The sequence below is a fragment of the Bubalus kerabau genome, chromosome 8, assembly GCF_029407905.1.
Source record: "Bubalus kerabau isolate K-KA32 ecotype Philippines breed swamp buffalo chromosome 8, PCC_UOA_SB_1v2, whole genome shotgun sequence".
In the NCBI taxonomy this organism is placed as follows: Eukaryota; Metazoa; Chordata; class Mammalia; order Artiodactyla; family Bovidae; genus Bubalus; species Bubalus kerabau.
The window spans coordinates 47,918,769-47,942,446 of NC_073631.1; the positions used below are offsets into that span (position 1 = coordinate 47,918,769).

The following is a 23,678-nucleotide window of genomic DNA, read 5'->3' on the forward strand; positions in this document are numbered from 1 at the left end:
AAGGAAGTCAGGTAGGGTGAAGATCAGAGTCCTCTGGATTGGTTAGCACCTACTGGGTTATTGACCTAGAGGATGACTGTTACCATAGAGAGTTGGCAGGAGAAGTCAGGTGGCACAGTTAGTAGGAAAGCCTGAGAACACACACTACTCTTTCAAGAAGATAGAGTGTGAGAAAGTAAGATGGTCAGAGAAGTACTCGCATTTAGACAGAGAATTCCTGCTCAAAGCAGCAGTGGCTTTGGCCTGTTTAAACACTGAGGAGGAGGGGATGGTGAAGAGGAAAAGGCTGACAATATGGGAAAGAGAAGGCAAAACTGTTGACTCAGGTCTCATGAGGAGAAAGGGGTAATGCCATTCCACTGAGCTTATGTTTTTTCTGTAAATGTGTTTTGGTCTTTTTCTTCTATATTTGGACTAATAATATCTATATTATAAGCTATTTATGAACAGGATGTGAAACTCCCTTATATTGCCACTCAATTCCCATGCATCTGGTATGATATTCCACATATGCCCATAGGGGACCCAGTATAATATGCATGAATTAATATTAATGAATTCCAATGCTTACAAATAAGATTATGAAAATCTGTATTGATGGTTACATTAAACAACTAAATCTTCAAATGTAAAAATAAGGTTGGATTAATAGGTTACATGAAATAATATTTCACAAGCACTAAAATAAAATTGTAATTTATCTGTGTTTACAACAGCTTTGCTCTCTCCCAAGTGATTATATAGATCCAATCCTAGGTTTTTTCCTTCAAAATATGGGGGACTCTAGCAGATTATATAGCAGCTTGAGTAGAAAGTGTATTTCTGTAGGCATCCAAAAGAACTCAATGTCAAATTCTTCTCAGGTATAAATCTTGATATTTTGACTTTGGACTAGATAAAGCTGTCAAAGAGGGAATGTATATAGCCCTGAGAACTGAAAAGAAGGTTGTTTAAATCTATGTTCAATCATCTTAGCATAAACAGCATCAGTCCAAAACACCATTCTTCAGGAAATTAAAAAAGGAGTCAGACCCACCTAGAGCCAGTGGCAAGGAATTTTACTGTGGCCCCAATGAGTTCTCTCTTCATCATTCCCTTAATCTTGTCTGTTGTCAGGATCACTTAGGGACACATTTTGCCAGCCACTGCCCCAGGAGGACATCAGTTCTTTCCCCTATTGGGTAGTTTGTAAGACTTGAAGAAAGACTGGGGGATCCTGTATGATTTTACCAAAGCATCCTAATTCAGTTCTCTTTGTTTGTAATTACAAAATGCAGAATCTCAGGAATAGCAGTTGGAACTGCTAAACTGAAATGTAAACTACAAAATAGCCATGGGGAAAACAAATGTCTTTAGCTAGCAGAAGTTTTATCACTGGGCACATTCAAGTAAAATACATCATTCATTACTTTTCACTTATCAATCTAAATGGATATGGTGAAACTCAATTCTGATTATTAGTCAATTTTTACTTGTTTTGTCTGAATTAATAAAAAAATTGCATTTCAAGATACTGGACAGGCATTTAGTAATACAAGTTACTGAGCACTCAAAAATAGCCAATGGAAAATTTCAGTAGATCTGACCTACAATTCATCTAATATTTGGGTATAAAAGGTATTCTTTTTTCTTCGGCTTTACTGAGATGTAATTGATAAATAAAAATTGTATATATTAAGAAACACAACTTGATGCTTTGATGTATATACATATTCATCTTAAAATAATTACCACAATCAAACTAAGGAACATATCCATCACCTCACATTGAGAGGTTAAAAGAATCACCTCATTCACTTTATAGACTTACTTATTGAACTTTTTAATCTTCTCCACTTAACAGTTTAAATAAACTTTAGCCAATTCTTACTAAAAAGGATTAAAGAATTCCTGAGTTCAGGTCTGAATGAAATAAATACACTTCCCACCACCATGATTCAATGGCCCTCAGAGAATGTAAGCACACTTTCTACCCCTGACTGTTCTGAGGGTGATGAACAGCAGAAAAACTGCTGTGCCTGGCAGAAGGTAGCCAAGGTTTACTGCTCCAACTGTAAGCCTGACCCCGTTCCTCCTGACATAAAACATTTGCCTTTGGTTATATACACTTCCATCAACCCAACAACAGAGAATTCCAGCATGGTTTATAAATGGCATGCACCCTTTGGGGGCACTACAAGGCACAATTACTGGAGGCCGTTAAGTCTGCCATCTGGCCTTGCTAAATAATCGATGTGTATGTTTGAAGAGTCTTTGCCAAGAAGCACACAGGCCAATGAATATATATACATGCTGTAATCTCCCTGCCCCCACCTCCACCATGATCTGTGTTCACGGCTGGATCAGCAGTGACCATGCTGATATATCAGCTTCACACTTGCTACTTTTGTGTCACAAGGGCTCAAAAGTGTGTGTTCTCTTCTAGGTGTTCAGGGAACAGTAGTGATCTTGTTTTTTGAAGTAGTGGCTCCCATGGGTTTTTAATGCTGGATTTTTAAAATTTAAGAATCTCTTTGGTAAAACAGAACCAACCTTGAAGCCAGCCAGAGATCTGGATTCTAATCCTGCCACTTACGGGCTTCTCATGTGGCTCCAGTGGTAAAGAACCAGCCCGCCAATGCAGGAGCCACAAGAGACTCAGGTTCAACCCCTGGGTCAGAAAGATCCCCTGGAGGAGGGCATGGCAACCCACTCCAGTATTCTTGCCTGGAGAATACCATGGACAGAGGAATCTGGTAGGCTACAATACATAGGGTCACAGAGTCGGACACAACTGAAGCCACATAACACGGCACACAACACAACACGTGCCACTTATAAGTGGGGTACCGTTTGTCAAGTTAACTTCCCTGGCGTCATTGCTAATCTACACATAAGCAAACTAGAGATCTGGAACAAGAGTGTAAATTCAAATATTATTCCTCAATCCCAGTCTGTATATAAGACATCATTAACATTTTCAGCAGATTCTTTTTGCATGATTCTGAGGGATATGGATTAGGTCTGTAGCAGCTCTTTCTAGACTGTTTGATAGTAATTTCTGCAAAATATTGGTTTCTTCTATTTCCTTTCAGGTTTTCAGTCAATTCTGAAATTGCCTAAATGTTTTGCTTTGATCACCTCTAACAGTAGTTCACAGTGAAAATAAATAGTGACAGACTTTAGACAAGAAAATAAACAGTGACAGATTTTATTTTCTGGGCTCCAGAATCACTGCAGATGGTGACAGCAGCCATGAAATTAAAAGATGCTTGCTCCTTGGAAGAAAAGCTATGACCAAACTAGAAAGCATATTAAAAAGCAGAGACATTACTTTGCCAACAAAGGTCCGTGAGGTCAAAGCTATGGTTTTGCCAGTAGTCATGTATGGATGTGAGCTGGATAATAAAGAAAGCTGAGCACTGAGATAATACAAACGTATGCTGGAATCTTTGCTGTATGATTTTTCATTGTCAACTGTTAGTTGCCCAACTGTGACTCAAGCAACTTTATATACTGAAAAGATTTGTTCATGAAAGTGACTGAATTTGCAGTAATGCAGACAAATACTATTATATAGCTATTTCTGAGTTGATTTTGCTATGGAATCCATTTTTTTTTCCATTTTGAAATACTCAAAAAATTCAACTCTCAGCCATATAATTATATTTTGGTCAATATCTGACCTCGCAAAGTTTTACACACTTCAAGATGACAAATAAAAGTTTTACTCTTTCCAGAGTAAAACAAGATAAATCTTTGCATATGTTTTTAAGTTACTAAGAAAGACAGCTTATTGTGATCCACACAGTCAAAGGCTTTGGCATAGTCAATAAAGCAGAAACAGATGTTTTTCTGGAACTCTCTTGCTTTTTCGATGATCCAGCGGATGTTGGCAATTTGATCTCTGGTTCCTCTGCCTTTCCTAAAACCAGCTTGAACATCTGGAATTTCATAGTTCACGTATTGCTGAAGCCTGGCTTGGAGAATTTTGAGCATTCATTTACTAGTGTGTGAGATGAGTGCAATTGTGCGGTAGTTTGAGCATTCTTTGGCATTGCCTTTCTTTGGGATTGGAATAAAAACTAACCTTTTCCAGTCCTGTGGCCACTGCTGAGATGGGGAAACAGTGGAAACAGCGTCAGACTTTATTTTTCTGGGCTCCAAAATCACTGCAGATGGTGACTGCAGCCATGAAATTAAAAGATGCTTACTCCTTTGAAGGAAAGTTATGACCAATCTAGATAGCATATGGAAAGGCAGAGACATTACTTTGTCAACAAAGGTTTGTCTAGTCAAGGCTATGGTTTTTCCAGTGGTCATGTATGGATGTGAGAGTTGGATTGTGAAGAAAACTGAGCGACGAAGAATTGATGCTTTTGAACTGCGGTGTTGGAGAAGACTCTTGAGAGTCCCTTGAACTGCAAGGAGATCCAACCAGTCCATTCTGAAGGAGATCAGCCCTGGGTGTTCTTTGGAGGGAATGTTGCTAAAGCTGAAACTCCAGTACTTTGGCCACCTCATGCGAAGAGTTGACTCATTGGAAAAGACTGTGCTGCTGGGAAGGATTGGGGGCAGGAGGGATGACAGAGGATGAGATGGCTGGATGGCATCACTGACTCGATGGATGTGAGTGAGTGAACTCTGGGAGCTGGTGATACGGATAGGGAGGCCTGGCGTGCTGCGATTCATGGGGTTGCAAAGAGTCAGACACGACTGAGCGACTGAACTGAACTGAACTGAACTGAAGACAGACAACTGGGTGGATGTCTTTAAAATGCAATTTTACTCAGATTTAAAGTCAAGTCATGAATTTAACTTGATGAAGCAAGTGAAAAGTAAATATCTATGAAAGAAAAAGCTGGCTTAAAACTCAACATTCAGAAAACTAAGATCATGGCACCTGGTCCCAACACTTCATGGCAAATAGATGAAGAAAGAGCGGAAATAGTGACAGACTTTATTTCCTTGGGCTCCAAAATCATTGCAGATGGTGACTGCAGCCATGGAATTAAAAGACCCTTGCTCCATGGAAGAAAAGCTATGACCAACCAAGATAGCATATTAAAACCAGAGACATTACTTTGCCAACAAAGGTCTGTCTAGTCAAAGCTATGGTTTTTCCAGCAGTCATGTATGGATGCGAGAGTTGGACCTTAAAGAACGCTGAGCGCCGAAGAATTGATGCTTTTGAACTGTGGTGTTGGAGAAGACTCTTGAGAGTTCCTTGGACTGCAAGGAGTTCAAACCAGTCAATCCAAAAGGAAATCAGTCCTGAATATTCATTGGAAGGACTGATGCTGAAACTGAAGTTCCAATACTTTGGCCACCTGATGCCAAGAAATGACTCATTTGAAAAGACCCTGATGCTAGGAAAGATTGAAGGCAGGAGGAGAAGGGGACGACAGAGGATGAATGTTTGGATGGCATCACTGACTTGATGGATATGAATTTGTGCAAGCTCTTGGAGTGGTGATGGACAGGGAAGCCAGTGTGCTGCACTCCATGGGGTCACAAAGAGTTGGACATGCCTGAGCAACTGAACTGAGATGAGACTGAGAATTGTAGTTAATAAAACACTACCATATCTGTCTTTGAAATCACCAATGACATTTTTGGACAATCCCGCAGATACCTTCTTGGTCTTTGCTATGATGTTATCTCCTTAGTGAGGCCTGCCTGACTTACCTGCTACCCTATTTAAAATTGAAGCCTGCCTTTCTCCCCTCCACCCAACTCTGTTATCTTACCCTGCCCTATTTTTAGGTCTTCTTATTTTTCCATATAGCACTCGCTACTTTCTAACACAGTGTCACATTTACTCGTTTAAAATATTGTTGTTCAGTCACTAAGTCACGTCCAGCTTTTTGCAGACTGCAGCATGCCAGGTTCCTCTGTTCTTCACTATATCCTGGAGTTTGCACTGAACACTCATGGACTGATACTTTCTAACTGTGGTGTTGCAGAAGACTCTTGAGAGTCCCTTGTACTGCAAGGAGACCAAACCAGTCAATCCTAAAGGACATCAACACTGAATATTTATAGAAGGATTGATGCTGAAGCTGAAGCTCCAATATTTTGGCCACCTGATGCTAAAAGCAGACTCATTGGAAAAGACACTGATGCTGGGAAAGACTGAAGACAGCAGGAGGATGAGGCGGCAGAGGATAGATGATTAGACAGCAAGTCCGTGATCCACGAAGGGGGCATTTATTATATCTCATGTTAACTGTCTATCGTCTCCACTACAATGTAGGCTTCAGTAAAGCAGGGATCTTTACTCTGTTCACTCTTATATCCCAAGATCTAGCTTAGTCTGGTACATAGTATGCATTCTATAATCCTTGTTGAGTACTGTATGTTAAATGAATTCCCTGCTTTATTTTCTACTGCTGGTGAATGAACCTAAGCATCTTCCACTTTCCAAAACAACTGGGAGTACACAACCTGGCACCTGCCTACCCCCACTCCAGACTGGAAATGAGAAAACTCTGCTTCCTCATCTGCACTACAACTGTCAGCAGAATTCAACTGGATAGGTGCTTATAATTGCTTGGGACCCTGGGATTCAAGGTAAAGACATAAAATCCCCAGTATGGTTTATGTCCAAGAGCATTCAGAGGACTCATTAGTTTTTAGATGAAAATATGTGAACAGTTTTCAGATTTCTTAGTGCAACAATTCATAATTTCAACCCAAGGTCAGTATAAGGAACATTGATTCGGTAATAGCCACACTGCCTCATGGTGTTTTATAGCAAAAGTTCAGAGTTAAAGATTTTTTTCAGGAGAGACAGATTTTTCAAATGTATAAAGTATAAGGTCAGCAAACATTTAGAGAGTATATTGTTTATGCCAAGCATTGTTAGATATTAAGAAAAACAAAAAATTAAGTCATAGTTGCTGGATTTAGGAAGCTTCAAGTAAGGGTGAGGGGACAGACTTGAGTATTTAAACAAATAATCATGACAACATGGACCAATCACATTATGGGAGCCAGGAAAGACCTCACAGAGGAAGAGACGTGGGAGTTGTAATTCAGAATTTTCCTTCAGTCCCTAAAAGTGATTTTTCCCACTTGCCTCAGCAGTTGTCCCCCTCCTTCATAGGTATAACTTTATATTCGTTATTTTAGTGATAAATACTACAACCTGAATAATACTAAAACTCACTATAAAAAATAGAAAGTGCAGATAACTTCAAAGAAAAAAAATAAACATCTGTAATCTCACCACACTTATCTAGTTAGTCTTATTATTACCTATTGGCTGACCCTGGATACAATTTTGTTCCAGCAAGATGCCTTCCCTTCTCATTTACTGAGCTTGTGTTTTGTACCAGAGATTCTAGAGAGTTTGGTAACACAAAACCTGGATCTAGACCTACTTTTCTGATTCAAAAATCCTCATAAAGCCTAAACCCAGAAGACAATGACCGTCTATTAACATCATTCTCCCCCAGGCCTCAAGAAAGGAAAAGAAGCCCTTGACATCCAGAAGCTGGCCTGGCACTCACAGTTGGGCCGTGGTGCTCTTCTGGCAAACAGAAACAATCTCACAGAACATCAGCTTCAGACAAAGCCAATCTGTAATCATGGTGGGTCAAGACACACAGGACCACTCTAATCACACCTGAATGTGAGCACAACCAGAACACTGTCCAACTCACAATACACCGTGTGTCCCTCTCTCCCGGCTGATAGAAGTGACTGCTGCTTCTTTATCAGTTACAGTCTTAGCTTGACTCTGCTCTGCTTTCCCTTTGGAAAAGATTTATTGGGGTCCTCAACCACAGAATATACCTACTTGCTGATAATATCCAATTCAGAGCAAAGCTCCTTCTCTTTAAACTTGAACCAAAATCATAAAATATAGGCCCAAATAATCATAATGATTGCTTTCATAATTTTCCAATCATGCTGTTGTTGTTTCATCGCTCATTCGTGTCTGAGTGTCTGACTCTTTGTAACCCCATGGACTGCAGCACGCTAGGTTTCCCTCACCTTCACTATCTCTCGGAGTTTGCTCAAACTCATGCCTATTGAGTCAGTGATGCCATCCAACCAGCTCATCCTCTGTTGCCCCTTCTCCTCCTGCCTTCAGTATTTCCCAGCATCAGGATCTTTTCCAATGAGTCAGCTTTTCACATCAGGTGGCCAAAGTATTGGAGCTTCCTTCAGCTTCAAAATCAGTCCTTCCAATGATCACCCAGGACTGATTTCCTTTAGGATGGACTGGTTGGATCTCCTTGTAGTCCAAGGGACTCTCAAGAGTCTTCTCCAACACCACAGATTGAAAGTATCAACTCTTCAGTGCTCACCTTTCTTTATGGTCCAACTCTCACATCCATATATGACTACTGGAAAAAAACATAGCTTTGACTATACAGACTTTTGTCAGTGAAGTGATATCTCTGCTTTTTAATATGCTCTCTAGGTTTTCATAGTTTTTTTCCTAAGGAGCAAGCATCTTTTAATTTCATGGCTGCAGTCACTGTCCGCAGTGATTTTGGAGACCAATAAAATAATGTCTGTCAGTGCTTCCATTTTCCTCCCATCTATTTGCCATGAAGTGATGGGACTGGATTCCATGATTTTAGTTTTCTGAATGTTGAGTTTTAAGACAGCTTTTTCACTCTCCTCTTTCACCTTCATGAAGAGGCTCTTTAATTCCTCTTTGCTATCTGCCATTTGGGTGGTGTCATCTGCATATCCTCCTTCTCCTATTCTGGAATGAGTACTAAATCCAATTTGTTTAATTCTAGGTGTGCTCCTGATGGTCTCTCTCTACAAGGCAATGAAAGTCTTACAAGGCAGTGAAAGTCTATAAATACTGTCTGAAAGAAAGAGAGACAGAGAGAGAAATAGAGACAAAGAGAGAATCCATCTTTCCCTTGAACCTGCTTTCCACTTCCATGGCCTTTCTCTCCTTTCCTTTAATACTAGATTTTTTCAAAGCCTCAACTTTATTTTTATTTCTTTATTTCAGGCAAGTCTTTATTGGGGCTCCTGCTGCAGCATTAGGGAGCAAGAACAATCAATAGTTTTCCTTGTCAAAGCCTCAAATTTAAAAATGTTTCACATTTACTTCTCAACTCACAACAGTTCGTCTTCCCTTGACTACTACTACTACTACTACTACTACTACTAAGTGACTTCAGTCGTGTCTGACTCTGTGTGACCCCATAGACGGCAGCCCACCAGGCTCCCCCGTCCCTGGGATTCTCCAGGCAAGAACACTGGGGTGGGCTGCCATTTCCTTCTCCAATGCATGAAAGTGAAAAGTGAAAGTGAAGTCGCTCATCATGTCCGACTCTTCCTGACCCCATGGACTGCAGCCCACCAGGCTCCTCCATCCATGGGATTTTCCAGGCAAGAGTACTAGAGTGGGGTGCCATTGCCTTCTCCGCTTCCCTTGACTGTTGGACTCCAAAGCTTAGGCAAGAGCTTTCCAAGCAACCAGGCTGCCTCGTGTGGTCTGGCCACTCTCAAAACCATCCTCACATTAAATTGCCAATGACCTGCTGATTGAAAATTTCTAAAGCTTCTTTCTTGTTCTCCTCTCCATTCTTTTGGAAGCCTCTGTCCCTTTTGAATGCCTCTCCCATGTTGAAATGTTTTCCCTAGTACTCCCACTTCTGAAGCTTGATCCTTCTCCAGAATTCTTTCTTTCTCCTGCCCCTGCAATCCCTAACATTCCACACTAGCCTCTTCCTCCCTTCTCTGGGAAACTCTCAGGATGAGTACATTGCCTCCTCAGCATCCATATGCTGGTGGCTCTCCAGCCTGCCTCTCTACTCAGCAGGCTGCTGGAGAGCCCTGCTGGAGGGAAAGCAGCTTCTCAGAGCTAATACGTTGAAGTCCAGTTTCATATTACTTCAACTGTTCGTTCATTCAATAACATTTATTGGGTGCACACTATCCAATGGACATTGTGGAAGGCTTTAGAGATTCAGTAGGCTTCCCTTGTGGCTCATCTGGGAAAGAATCCACCTGCAATGCAGGAGACATGGGTTTGATCCCTGGGTTGGGAAGATCCCCTGGAGAAGTGAAAGGCTATCCACTCCAGTATTCTGGCCTGGAGAATTCCATGGACTGTACAGTCCATGGGGTTGCAAAGAATCAGACATGACTGAACAACTTTCACTTTTACTTTTTAGAGATTCAGTAATAAAGAGCCCAGTTACTACCCTCAAGGAACTTATAGCTAACAACAGACAAGGCATGTATGCTAATGTTCTTATTACAGTATTAAATATCACTTATCAAATGAATGAATGCATGCTTAAGTAAGAGACTTCTTTGAGAGGCAATGTAATGTGAGGGCTAATATCATGGACTATTGGCCAAACTGCCTGGACTCTAATGTCAGCTTGATCAGTTTCTAACTGTGAGATCTTAACCAAGTTATTCTCACTGTACCTTTGTTTCCTCCTCTGTCAAGTGCAGATAATAACAGTTCCTTCTTTAGAGGGTTGCAGTATAAACAAGTTCATATTTGTGGTGTGCTTAGCGTGCATTATGGCACACAGTAATGCTGGCAGGTTTTCCATTTGTATTATTACTGGGCTTTGAGAGTTATGTCACCATGCATAAGAGTTGCCAAGACCAGCTCAAGGAGGAGCATATAAGGGATCTAAGATTTTTTTTTTTTTTTCAGGAGAAGGTAATACCTAAGCAGGATCTGAAACCCTGAGCTAGAAAAAGAAGACAAGAAGATGAAAAAGGGTCGTTCAGACAAAGAAAACAAAGAGTATAGAGTGCCAATAACATGGGTGATTGAGAGACAGGCATTCCAGGAATTTTAAAGAGAAATGAAAGGATAACAACAAATGAAGCAGAGGAGGAAAACTAAGGCCAGGTTGTCAAGAATTCTTCTTATACAGGAGCAGTGATTTTCCTCTGATGATAAACTATTGCCTCCAATTGAGATATTGAAGGGCTTGAAGCAGAGTAATGATAGAATCCTATTTCCATATTAGCAGCTCTGTACAGAGTACAAAGAAAGTGGGAGAAGGGAAAGTAGGGAGGAGGCTAGTACACCATTCCCCAAGGAGGGGATAGCCCCTGATCTAATGGGAAGCAGGAGAGAGGGGGAATCTTCTAACATACTGTCAGTATGTTTTCTGAGTCTTTCACTTTTTTAAAAAAAAATGCTTGTAAAAGTGAAAGTGTTAGTCACTCAGTTGTGTGCAAATCTTTGTGACTCCATGGACTATAGTCCACCAGGCTCATCTGTCCATGGAATTCTCCAGGCAAGAATTCCAGACAAGAGTGGCCTGCCATGCCCTTCTCCAGAGGATCTTCCCAGCCCAGGGACTGAACCTGAGTCTTCCACATTGCAGGCAGATTCTTTACTGCCTGAGTCACCAGGTGCAAACTATTATATATAGGATGGCTAAACAATATGGTCCTTCTGTACAGCACAGGAAAATATATTCAATATTCTGGGATAAACCATAGTGGAAAAGAATATAAGAAAAACCATATATATATGTGTAACTGAATCACTTTGCCATATAGCAGAAATTAACACAACATGGTAAATCAACTGTACTTCAATAAAAAATAGTTAATATGCTTAGGCAGTAATCATCTTGTAATAATAGCTATACTCAAGCTCCACAAAGCAAAATTTGCTTTGTTTAAATTCCTTAATTTAAGTGAAATAAAAAAAACTACCAAGTATGTTGGGATTGAAAGATACTGTCCTGTGGTATACAGAGACTGTCATTTTACCCTCTTCAATACTTGGCTATTCCCCACCAATCCATAGGAAATTATTACATGTTAAATTTATGTTATTTTATTTGAGGATATAATTAATGTTTTAATCAGAAGTAGATAGGGCCAAAATAAATATATGTTTTATAGCACCAATTATTTCCTTTATTATTCCTGACAGCAGGAAGCCATCATTCTTGTTAGTATTCTTTCCACCTTATCTTGGATGGATTGATATGAGTTCAGTTGATTAGGTGCTGTTGCAAAGCTCAATGTTTTCCTCTGGTCCTGGGCTGAAAGGCATTTTTTAATAATATATCCATCTACCATTGTGTAAATTATGGTCAGGCATAACACTACTATGTAAGGCACTTTCTTCCTCACTGGTTGAGAATTTTTTCCCACTGATTTTTCTTGTTTTTTTTTTTTTTTTTCATTTCAAATCAATCAAATCTCAACAATTTATGTACAACAGAAGAGGCTCAAAAGTCCAAGGCTTAAAATAAATCAGTTTTTGGGCAATGATAAATGTTAATAAAATTAGACATATCTTCTCCTGACTCTATGCAATTTTCTGGACAGAAAACTGCATAGAGTCAGGAGAAGATACATATAATATACATGGTGTTCTATTTTTTCAGTAATCTGAACACTTTTATAGTCTGAAAAAAGATTTACAGTGTGATAGATTTCTTCAGCCTACTACAAAGGCTATCACACTTTTCTATTCTCAAAGGTCACAGAACACAAATCTGTTCAAACAAACTAAGAACACTGATAATATATCTGCAGCTAGAATTAGAGTGGGGTTTTCTACTTTGAGTTATTATATAAACAATCAGAAGTTTTCCAGTAATAGTTATCAAGTATCACATTATTTAGATGAAGCTATATTAGTGATATATATATTACTACAAATAATAAATAGCACTGTCTTAAGTCTTTCAAAACCCACATAATTTTCCTCATTTCTCTCTTAAACTCATTAGAATCTCTTCAGCAGAGAGATAATTAGTAGAAATTTCCTTTAAATTCACTACTGTAATTAAGCTAACAAGTTTTCCCCAAATATCACTCTGTAAACAAAAATTTACAATATGTCCATGACGATGGTGAAATTGGGATGATATATACAAAGACTGGCTTCAAATATATTAATTGTCAGGATGCTTAAATCAAGGAATATATGTATGGCTGAGGAGAAACTTGTATTCAGCTTATGAACATTTTTGGAAAGGCTCATATGCTAAGCACTGTGCCAGTTTCTGGGACAGCAAAGAGCACTAAGGCATGGCTCCTATACTCGAGAAGCTCAGTCTCTTAAGGATGATATCCATCACTTTTCATAAGAAAATTCTATGTTAAGTAGTAAATACAACAATGAAGACACAAGCAAAGTTGGATAGAAGCTCAAGAGGTAGTGGGAATAAACTTGTGTGGGGGCATAGACCTTGGTATTTACCTTTCCATTGCATGCACATGCATGCATTTACATATGTGCATCTATAAGACTTTGGTATAAGACTTTTGTGAGAGTCTGGATGTGTATGAGGCAGTCACAAAGCTTAATGTGACTACTTAACGTACACCTAATGTACCTAAAATGATGCTGCATCTGAAATTAATAGTGCACATGGTTGAAACAAGTATATGGATGCTATACAATGCTCATATATAACATAATCAAATATTAAAAGCAATAAACATTTTTGACAAAGTTAATAAAAAATTTAAGTAGTAAATTAAGCAGGTGTGTTTCTGTAAAATTCTAAAATAACTAAGATTCATATTTCCAAGACAACTAAACATAATTCATTAAGAAAAAAAAGTATGAGAAGAAGATAAATTTCCTGTTGGTTTATTGTGCTCACACTTAGTATCTTCAGAAGTCTACAGATCTTTATTAGTAAGTAGCAACAAAATAATTATTAGATATATTAAGGGGTCAATGGAGAAGGAAATGGCAACCCACTCCAGTGTTCTTGCCTTGAGAATCCCAGGGACGGGGGAGCCTGGTGGGCTGCTGTCTATGGGGTCTCACAGAGTGGGACACGACTGAAGCGACTTAGCAGCAAGGGGTCAATAACTCCATTTTCAAAGCATATGATCAAGTAATAGTCATGAAATGCTTACTCAGTACATAGGACCTACCATGAATAATTCTGACACAACCAATATGAAGTAGTCAAAGATGATTCTTACCTCCTTGTTCACACAATTGCTGGGCTAAAGCATCTTTGAAGATAATCTGGCCCCTGTGTGTTGCAGTAGCCCTGGAAATGAATAGGAAAAGGTTAACACAAATCTTGTAATAAGTTTGGTGATAACAATGTATTTTTTTAACTTTTTAAAACCTTATTTTGAAATGTTACATGGACATGATCTTTTAAAAAATGAGTGCATCTAAACAGAGGTGAAAATGAATAAGAGAGTCAAGGCTTAAACCAAGGCACCTGGGTTGAGAATTATCTTCTGGTTGGTTTTACTTTGTAAAGATGTTCTAACATTTGTGGGTTTATTCTGAAAACTGCAGATGTGAGCAAATCTTGGGTAGGAAAAAAAAGCATAAAAAGGATGTTTATTAAAATTTTTCTTCAGGAGACCTTGATATAAAATGTTTTGTAGTACAATAATGATATTAGCATTGGAGGAAGATGCCCATAATGTACTCTTTTCCGATATCAACAGTTATCATAACACAGAGATTTGAGACCAAGAAATACATTTTTAAGGTTTTTTTTTTAAGAGGCCTATTCTGCACTTTCATAATACAAAGTCTGTCATAATAAAATATACCTTTTCCCCTACTGGGTCTAATTTACCATTTGAAGAAGATGTGAATCTTTTACCTACTCTAATCAGAGCTGTACATATGGATTCATGAAAAAAAAAATCCTTGTAGCAGATTTGTTATTCAATAGCTATAAAAGGAACTGTTTTATTAGAGGAAGAATTATTTATGTTTTATATTTGAAGTGTTTTTTCTTAAACAAGATTTTTTTTCTCTTGGTACACAATGTATTATCTAAACAAATTTAAAACAGGAAATTATGCCTCTTCATAAGAAATTTGATTTCAGAAAATAATCGAAAATAATCTATACAAAATCTTTTTAATAACTAAAATGCATTAACATTAGATCTCAACGTTAGTTCTAACCAAAACCAGCCTAGGACAAAAACAATTTGATTCAGCCATCATTTACTGAAGATGGATTATGTACAAGGCACTGGACTAGGTCACAAAACACAGTATTTGGCCTCTGCGTTTCCCCTCCATATGTGCATCCCTCAATCAACATCTTGCCCTTTGTCCAGCCTGTTAAGACTCATGGTTCCCAACATCCCCATTCTGGTCTCCAGGTGGATGCATGTTCCTCCTCCATGCTGCAGACCTTACTGATTTCTGTCCCGCATTGGACTGTTACTATCGCTAGTGTCAGTCCCCCAGGACCCGAGTCTCTGGAAGTAATCTGATAAACTAAGCCATGCTGAAGTGTTAATGGGTGATAGTGCTCCAAGCTAACATATTTCATCTGTGACACTGAAAATATTATACTTTAACACACACAAACAATGACACAGTAGTGGGAGTTTTGAATAGTGGGAGAGAGATATAACTGGAGAGAAAAATCACTGGGCAGTCTTCAACTCCCATTCTATGTGATGTTTATAAGGGTAATCAGCCCTTACTACTGCATATTAATCATTATTGAAACCACAAATAAATAGATACTACCATTCTCCCTATATAGTCACATGTATTTATATGGTTTTCATTGATTTTAGCAAGCTGAAAATGAGACGGACTAAATTAAGGACCAATCCAAGCCATGAACAAGACCCACAGACCCATAAATTAATTACAAGCTTTATTTCCAAAGAGAACATGGAAACTTAATTTACTAAACAAATCTCAATTAAGTCAAGAGCTTCCAAGTTCACAGATACTTCCGATAGCAAAACAGCAATTATAGATGTAGATTTTTAATTTGACATTTACTTTGGAAGGGATATATTTTCTGAAATCATTAACAACCAAGAAAAGTCCTGCAATATACAGTATTTAAATAATCATTCATTTTAGTTGTCTTCGGATTATAAGTATATAATATTCTTATGGTAATACTTCTTATTGGTCCACAAACTTAGTTATCATTGTGCCAGTGTATGTGCCTCTGAACACGAAGGAGCCAAAGTATTCAAATAAAATTCATGTCACAGAGGTTCTGTGTTTTCGCTGGAAATCAGAGATACTGATATATACATTGGTCACTGCACAGAGTCCTGTAAATAGCCCACACAACTTCCTCTACTTCTCAGTTTCTTCAGATTTAGAATTTCATTCATGCTCTTACTTTTGCTACTGCGGTTCAATGTATGAATTTCTAAGAACTATAGGACAATTAAGGAGAAGGCAATGGCACCCCACTCCAGCACTCTTGCCTGGAAAATCCCATGGATGGAGGAGCCTGGTGGGCTGTACTGCATGTGGTCGCTAAGAGTCAGACACGACTGAGCAACTTCGCTTTTACTTTTCACTTTCAGGCATTGGAGAGGGAGATGGCAACCCACTCCAGTGTTCTTGCCTGGAGAATCCCAAGGACGGGGGAGCCTGGTGGGCTTCCGTCTCTGGGGTCGCACAGAGTCGGACACAACTGAAGCAATTCAGCATAGAACAATTAAAACTGAATAAATTTTTATCATCTAGTCAAAATTTCTTTAGCAGTGTTACTCATTTTTCAAACAAATATTACAGAATTCCTATATATGAACAGGGGAGCCCCAGCTTTTGAAGTTGTTGGGTTCCTTCTCTTCAGCTAGCATGCCCCCTGGGGCCTAGTCTCCAAAAGTTCCTGGTATTCTTCCCTGGAATACTTGGGGATTTGAAGTAGAAAAGTTTGAAAACCATTGATCTAGTCTGATTCTTTACAAGAAACAGACGCTCAGGGTGCACCTGCTGAAGGTCATATAGCCTGATAATGGCAGATAGAACCTAATTTCAGGTCTTGATTCCAAGCCTTGGATTCTTCTCACTGCATCAGTAGTTTTCAAAATGTGCTCTATAGTGTGCCCAGGGGTCTCCAAGGGAGTCCAAGGGATGGGCTGCAGGAAATGCTTCAGGCACCATTAATTCATCTAGAGCATTTGGTTCAAATATATGTTCTAAGTATTTAATGCTGTTTGAAGAAAGGGTTCAACAGTTTTAAACTGGATTGACGAGCAAACTATGTGCTCAACGTCATTATCAGAAGTCCTCTGCTTGGGAGAAATAAAAGTAGTAATAATAATAATGTGACTCATATAGGTACGTATAAGGCTTAAAGCTCAACATTCAGAAAACTAAGATCATGGCATCTGGTCCCATCACTTCATGGGAAATAGATGGGGAAACACTGGAAACAGTGTCAGACTTTATTTTTTTGGGCTCCAAAATCACTGCAGATGGTGACTGCAGCCATGAAATTAAAAGACACTTACTCCTTGGAAGAAAAGTTATGACCAACCTAGATAGAAGATTCAAAAGCGGAAACATTACTTTGCCAACAAAGGTCTGTCTAGTCAAGGCTATGGTTTTTCCAGTGGTCATGTATGGATGTGAGAGTTGGACTAAGAAGAAAGCTGAGCGCCGAAGAATTGATGCTTTTGAACTGTGGTGTTGGAGAAGACTCTTGAGAGTCCCTTGGACTGCAAGGAGATCCAACCAATCCATTCTAAAGGAGATCTGCCCTGGGTGTTCTTTGGAAGGAATGATGCTAAAGCTAAAACCCCAGTACTTTGGCCACCTCATGCGAAGAGTTGACTCATTGGAAAAGACTCTGATGCTGGGAGGGATTGGGGGAAGGAGAAGAAGGGGACGACAGAGGATGAGATGCCTGGATGGTATCACCAACTCGATGGACATGGGTTTGAGTAAATTCCGGGAGTTAGTGACGGACAGGGAGGCCTGGCATGCTGCGATTCATGGGGTCGCGAGTCGGACACGACTGAGCAACTGAACTGAACTTAAGGCATACATATACATATATCATGCATATATATATGTAAGGGCTCTATATCTGTTGTAAGGGCTCTGTGTAAATTAAGTCAATTAATATCAACAACAATGCTAATAGGTAGGTACTATTACCCTCATTTTCCTGGGACACAGAACTATTGTTTCAGCTGCTTAATGTCCTGTAACTGGTACTAGGTCAGTAGTCAAACTTGGGCAGTCTGAATGTCAAGATCTCATTTTATGTTGTTCAGTCATTCAGTTTTGTCCAATTCTTTGCGACCCTATGGATGAAGCACACCAGGCTTCCCTGTCTTTCACCGACTCCCAGAGCTTGCTCAACTCATGTCCATCAAGTCAGTGATGCCATCCAAAAATCTCATCCTCTGTTGTCCCCTTCTCCTCCTGCCTTCAATCTTTCCCAGCATCAGGGTCTTTTCTAGTAAGTTCTTTGCATCATGTGACCAAAATATTGGAACTTCAGCTTTAGTATCAGTCCTTTTAATGAATATTCAGGACCAATTTCCTTTAGGATGAACCAGTTTGATCTCCTTGCTGTGCAAGGGACTCTCAAGAGTCTTCTCCAACACCACAGTTCAAAAGCATCAATTCTTCGGCACTCAGCTTTCTTTATGGTCCAACTCTCACATCCATACATGACTACTGGAAAAACCATAGCTGTGACTATACAGACCTGGTTGGCAAAGTAATATCTCTGCTTTTTAAAACACTGTAGATGGTGACTGCAGCCATGAAGTTAAAAGATGCTTACTCCTTGGAAGAAAAGCTATGACAAACCTAGACAGCATATTAAAATGCAGAGACATTACTATTTTCAACAAAAGTCCATCTAGTAAAAGCTATGGTTTTTCCAGTAGTCATGGACGGATGTGAGAGTTGGACCATAAAGAAAGCTGAGTGCCGAAGAATCGATGCTTTTGAACTGTGGTATTGGAGAAGACTCTTGAGAGTCCCTTGGACTGCAAGGAGATCAAACCGGTCCATTCTAAAGGAAGAACTGACTCACTGGAAAAGACCCTGATGCTGGGAAAGATTGAAGGCAGGAGGAGAAGGGGATGACAGAGGATAAGGTTGTTGGATGGCATCACTGACTTGATGGACATGAGTTTGAGCAAGCTCCAGGAGTTGGTGATGGACAGGGAAGCCTGATGTGCTGTGGTTGATAGGGTCTCAAAGAGTCGGACGTGACTGAGTGACTGAACTGACTGACTAGGTTTGTCATTAGCTTTTCTTCCAAGGAGCAAGGATTTTTTAATTTCATGGCTGCAGTCACTATTGCAGTGATTTTTGAGCCCAAGAAAATAATGTATCTCACTTTATAACCATTACATTAAATTGTCATTGATTGATTCAAAGATTTGAAGGTAGTTTTCCATCTTTTTTTTTTTTTTTGGAGGAGACCCTGCTTTCTGGGCCTAATCTTTAAATCCATGCCTCCTAGAGACTGTGCTCTCTATTCCAACTTTTCAGTCCATTTCTCTTGATCACTTCTCTCACAGTGTTGAGTCCTTTGGTTTCTATTCAGCTCACTACAGTTCCCTTTGAGCTCTGCCCCATTTCCTCCATCAGCCCCCAGATCCCTTGCATCTCTCTTATTTCCTACCAAATACAAATATGCCAGATGCCAAGCTTATTTACACCACGGTCCAAGTCCTAGGATACAAGGACACAAATATATGCATTGACAGATAATCATCATGTACATCACTTCCTATACAAATCTTTAAATCCCTCAGATCACATTTTAAAAATACGCATGCTACAATAGGTGCCTGGTTAGGTGCAATAGGTGCCTGGTTAGGTGATTTTAAGGGTCTGCTACTTAGCACCTTATTTTGGTGGGGAAGAAAAAGCAGAAGCCCAGATAACCACCAAGAACCCAAGTTCCATTGCTTTTACACATGAATAGCCCCAGGCTGTGACTTTCCTCAATAAGGGCAAGCTTACTTTGAACACATTCAGAGTTAATGTAGGAATTCATGGTGGTTTACTACAGAAGCACAATACTTATTTCAAATATTTTATGGAAATATATATTTATATAAAATACATTTAAATATATACATATATAGTCAAAATATAAATGTATAAACATAAATAAACACATCTAAATATAAATATAAAAGTATATTTATATATTCCAAAATTGCTAAAATCACAGTAACTCAGAGTTAAAAGACCCTAGAGGTTATGTCCTTCAATTTTTAACCCATGATATATTTGTTTTTCTACAAGACCTTCTAGCGCTAACACCCAAAAAAGATGTCCTTTTTATTACAGGGGACTGGAATGCAAAAGTAGGAAGTCAGGAAATACCTGGAGTAACAGGCAAATTTGGCCTTGGAGTACAGAATGAAGCAGGGCAAAGGCTAATAGAGTTTTGCCAAGAGAATGCACTGGTCATAGCAAATACAAACAACACAAGAGAAGACTCTACAAATGGACATCACCGTAACAGACATACAAATGGACAATACCAAAATCAGATTGATTATATTCTTTGCAGCCAAACATGGAGAAGCTCTAAATAGTCAGCAAAAACAAGACTGTGGCTCAGATCATGAACTTCCTTATTACCAAATTCAGATTTAATTTGAAGAAAGTAGGGAAAACCACTAGACCATTCAGATATGACCTAAATCAAATCTCTTACGATTATAAAGTGGAAGTGACAAGTAGCTTCAAGGGATTAGATCTAATAGAGTTGCCTGAAGAACTACGGACAGAGGTTTGTGACATTGTACAGGAGATAGGGATCAAGACAATCCCCAAGAAAAAGAAATGCAAAAAGGCAGAATGGTTGTCTTCGGAGGCTTTACAAATAGCTATGAAAAGAAGAGAAGTGAAGGGCAAAGGAGAAAAGGAAAGACATACCCATTTGAATGCCGAGTTCCAAAGAATAGTTAGGAGATCTAAGAAAGCCTTCCTCAGTGATGAATGCAAAGAAATAGAGGAAAACAATAGAATGGGAAAGACTAGAGATCTCAAGAAAATCAGAGATACCAAGGGAACATTTCTTGCAAAGATGGGCTCAATAAAGGACAGAAATGGTATGAACCTAACAGAAGCAGAAGATATTACAAAGAGGTGGCAAGAATACACAGAACTATACAAAAAAGATCTTCACGACCCAGATAATCACAATAGTGTGATCACTCACCTAAGGCCAGACATGCTGGAATGCAAAATCAAGTGGGCCTTAGGAAGCATCACTGTGAACAAAGTTAGTGGAGGTGATGGAATTCCAGTTGAGTTATTTCAAATTCTAAAAGACAATGCTGTGAATGTGCTGCACTCAATATGCCAGCAAATTTGGAAAGCTCAGCAGTGGCCACAGGACTGGAAAAGGTCAGTTTTCATTCCAATCCCAAAGAAAGGCAATGGCAAAGAATGCTCAACTACTGCACAATTGCACTCAATCTCACATGCTAGTAAAGTAATGCTCAAAATTCTCCAAGCCAGGCTTCAATAGTACATGAACTATGAACTTCCAGATGTTCAAGCTGGATTTAGAAAAGGCAGAGGAACCAGAGATCAAATGGCCAACATCTGCTGGATCCTCGAAAAATCAAGAGAGTTCCAGAAAAGTATCTACTTCTGCTTTATTGACTATGCCAAAGACTTTGACTATTTGGATCACAACAAACTGTGGAAAATTCTGAAAGAGATGGGAATACTAGACCACCTGACCTGCCTTTTGAGAAACCTATATGTAGATCAGGAAGCAACAGTTAGAACTGGGCATGGAACAACAGACTGGTTCCAAATAGGAAAATGAGTACGTCAAGGCTGTATATTGTCACCCTGCTTATTTACCTTACATGCAGAGTACCTCATGAGAAATGCTTGGCTGGATGAAGCCCAAACTGAAATCAAGATTGCTGGGAGAAATATCAATAACCTCAGATATGCAGATGACACCACCCTTATGGCAGAAAGCAAAGAAGAACTGGAGAACCTCTTGATGAAAGTGAAAGAGGAGAGTGAAAAAGTTGGCTTAAAACTCAACATTCAGAAGACTAAGATCATGGCATCTGTTCCCAGAACTTCATGGCAAATAGATGGGGAAACAACGGAAACAGTGAGAGGCTTTATTTTTGGGGGCTTCAAAATCACTGCAGATGCTGACTGAAGCCATGAGATTAAAAGACGCTTGCTCCTTGGGAAAAAAGGGAAAGAGGGAGGAGAAGGTAACGACAGAGGATGAGATGGTTGGATGGCATAACTGACTCAATGGACATGAGTTTCAGTAAACTCTGGGAGTTGGTGATGGACAGGGAGTCCTGGCGTGCTTCAGTCCATGGGGTCACAAACAGTTGGACACAAATGAGCGACTAAACTGAACTGATGATAATATATAGCTATGGTATATGGTGACAGGCATTTATTTTCAGAATTATATTATGCAATTTATAGCTCTCTTTTGGGAAGAAGTCTATCAAAGTTGTAATGTTAATAACTATGTTGGTACTACTTGCAACTTAATTTTCAATAATTAGCAGTAATTTTTCAGAAGAGTTCAGAAAATATCCTCATTGTTCAGTGTTCTGGGGAGTAGACCAAATTTCTTGAATAAGCTTCTAATTAGTACTTATCTTCTTGGGAGATGCGTGGGTTTCTAGAGCAAGTTTGCCAACAAGAATCTCTGTTAAATAAGTAATTTTAAAATTAGAGGGACTGTTACGATCTATCATTTGAAAAGCTCCATAGATTCTATCAGAGCTTGAAACAGCCTCTGTTATGAATTTTAAAAAACTACCATATTCTAATTTTAACTGCATTTATAGAGCAACTGTCTAGTAGGCTGCCCAAGCCATTTAACAGTAAGTGTGTGTTGCGGTGATGTACGAACCTGAAGCTCACAGTCCCTGGAATCAGAAAGACGAGTGGGTGACCACAGGGAGCTGCCATTGACAAGCTGAATACATATTTCTTTAATTACCTGAGGCTTCAGATTCTCTATATGAAGATAGGGTTAATCTCAACAGTTATTATTTAAAGATAATAACATTTACTCTTCAGATACTTATAGTCTCTCTACCTAAATAGATTTCAAGGTTTTGGAATATAGAAATAGTTAATTAAAAAGAAATTAATTCCCCACAAGGCATCTGTCATAATGGCTTGAACATATGAGTGAATCAAAACAATTTTCAGTTCACAATTTGCTTCTATTCTGAATATTGCCATCACGTTTCCAAAACAGGACTGAAAAGGAGTTTTAATATAGTTGCTATAATGCCTACCCAAGTGTACTGTTTCATTATTTCACGAATCAATTTGCTCACAGATTAACCTAAAGAATCATTTTTAAACCTAGGACAATGTGCACTCTCTTGATTGGAATCTCTTTCCAGATTCATCCCCACGCAGTCACAGCTTTCACATTGTGTGAGTTTTCTTTCTAAAACTGCTTGACATCCTTCTGTGGCTCTCCATCACTTAAAGCAGTCTGTCAGATTCCTTAGAATGACCTAAAAGGTTCTTTAGGATCTGGTCCCTGCCTAGTATGTCCAGCTTCACCTTCCATGGCACCTTGTAACTGAGCCACAGAGTAGTCTTCACAGGTTCTAGAATGCCTGGTTTCTTTCATGCCACTCCTTTCCCAGTTTTTCACATCCTATCACCTGTCATTGAAGACTCTTGCCAAAAATCTTTTATTCATCCTCTAAAATTTATCCAGAAATCTTTTTACCTTACAAAACCTTCTTAGACCTCCCAGGTAGTGTCAGACATCTTCTCCAAGGATAACACAGCCTATTTTCTTAGCCTTGACTTGAAATGAAATGAAATGAAAGTCACTCAGTCATATCCGACTCTTTGTGACTCGATGGACTATACAGTCCATGAATTCTCCAGGCCAGAATACTGGAGTGGGCAGCCTTTCCCTTCTCCAGGGGATCTTCCAAACCCAGGGATTGAACCCAGGTCTCTGCAGGTGTATTCTTTACCAGCTGAGCCAC

The 23,678-nt window shown here is 39.2% G+C and overlaps 1 protein-coding gene across 1 annotated transcript in view; it reads right to left on the reverse strand.

Moving 5' to 3' along the window:
- RELN (reelin) overlaps positions 1-23,678 on the reverse strand; it is a 553,687-nt gene that overhangs the window by 313,305 nt on the left and 216,704 nt on the right. Inside the window, exon 4 of the mRNA XM_055590184.1 lies at positions 13,903-13,973. Coding sequence (XP_055446159.1) covers positions 13,903-13,973 — 71 coding nt within the window. The remainder of the gene's footprint in view (positions 1-13,902; positions 13,974-23,678) is intronic.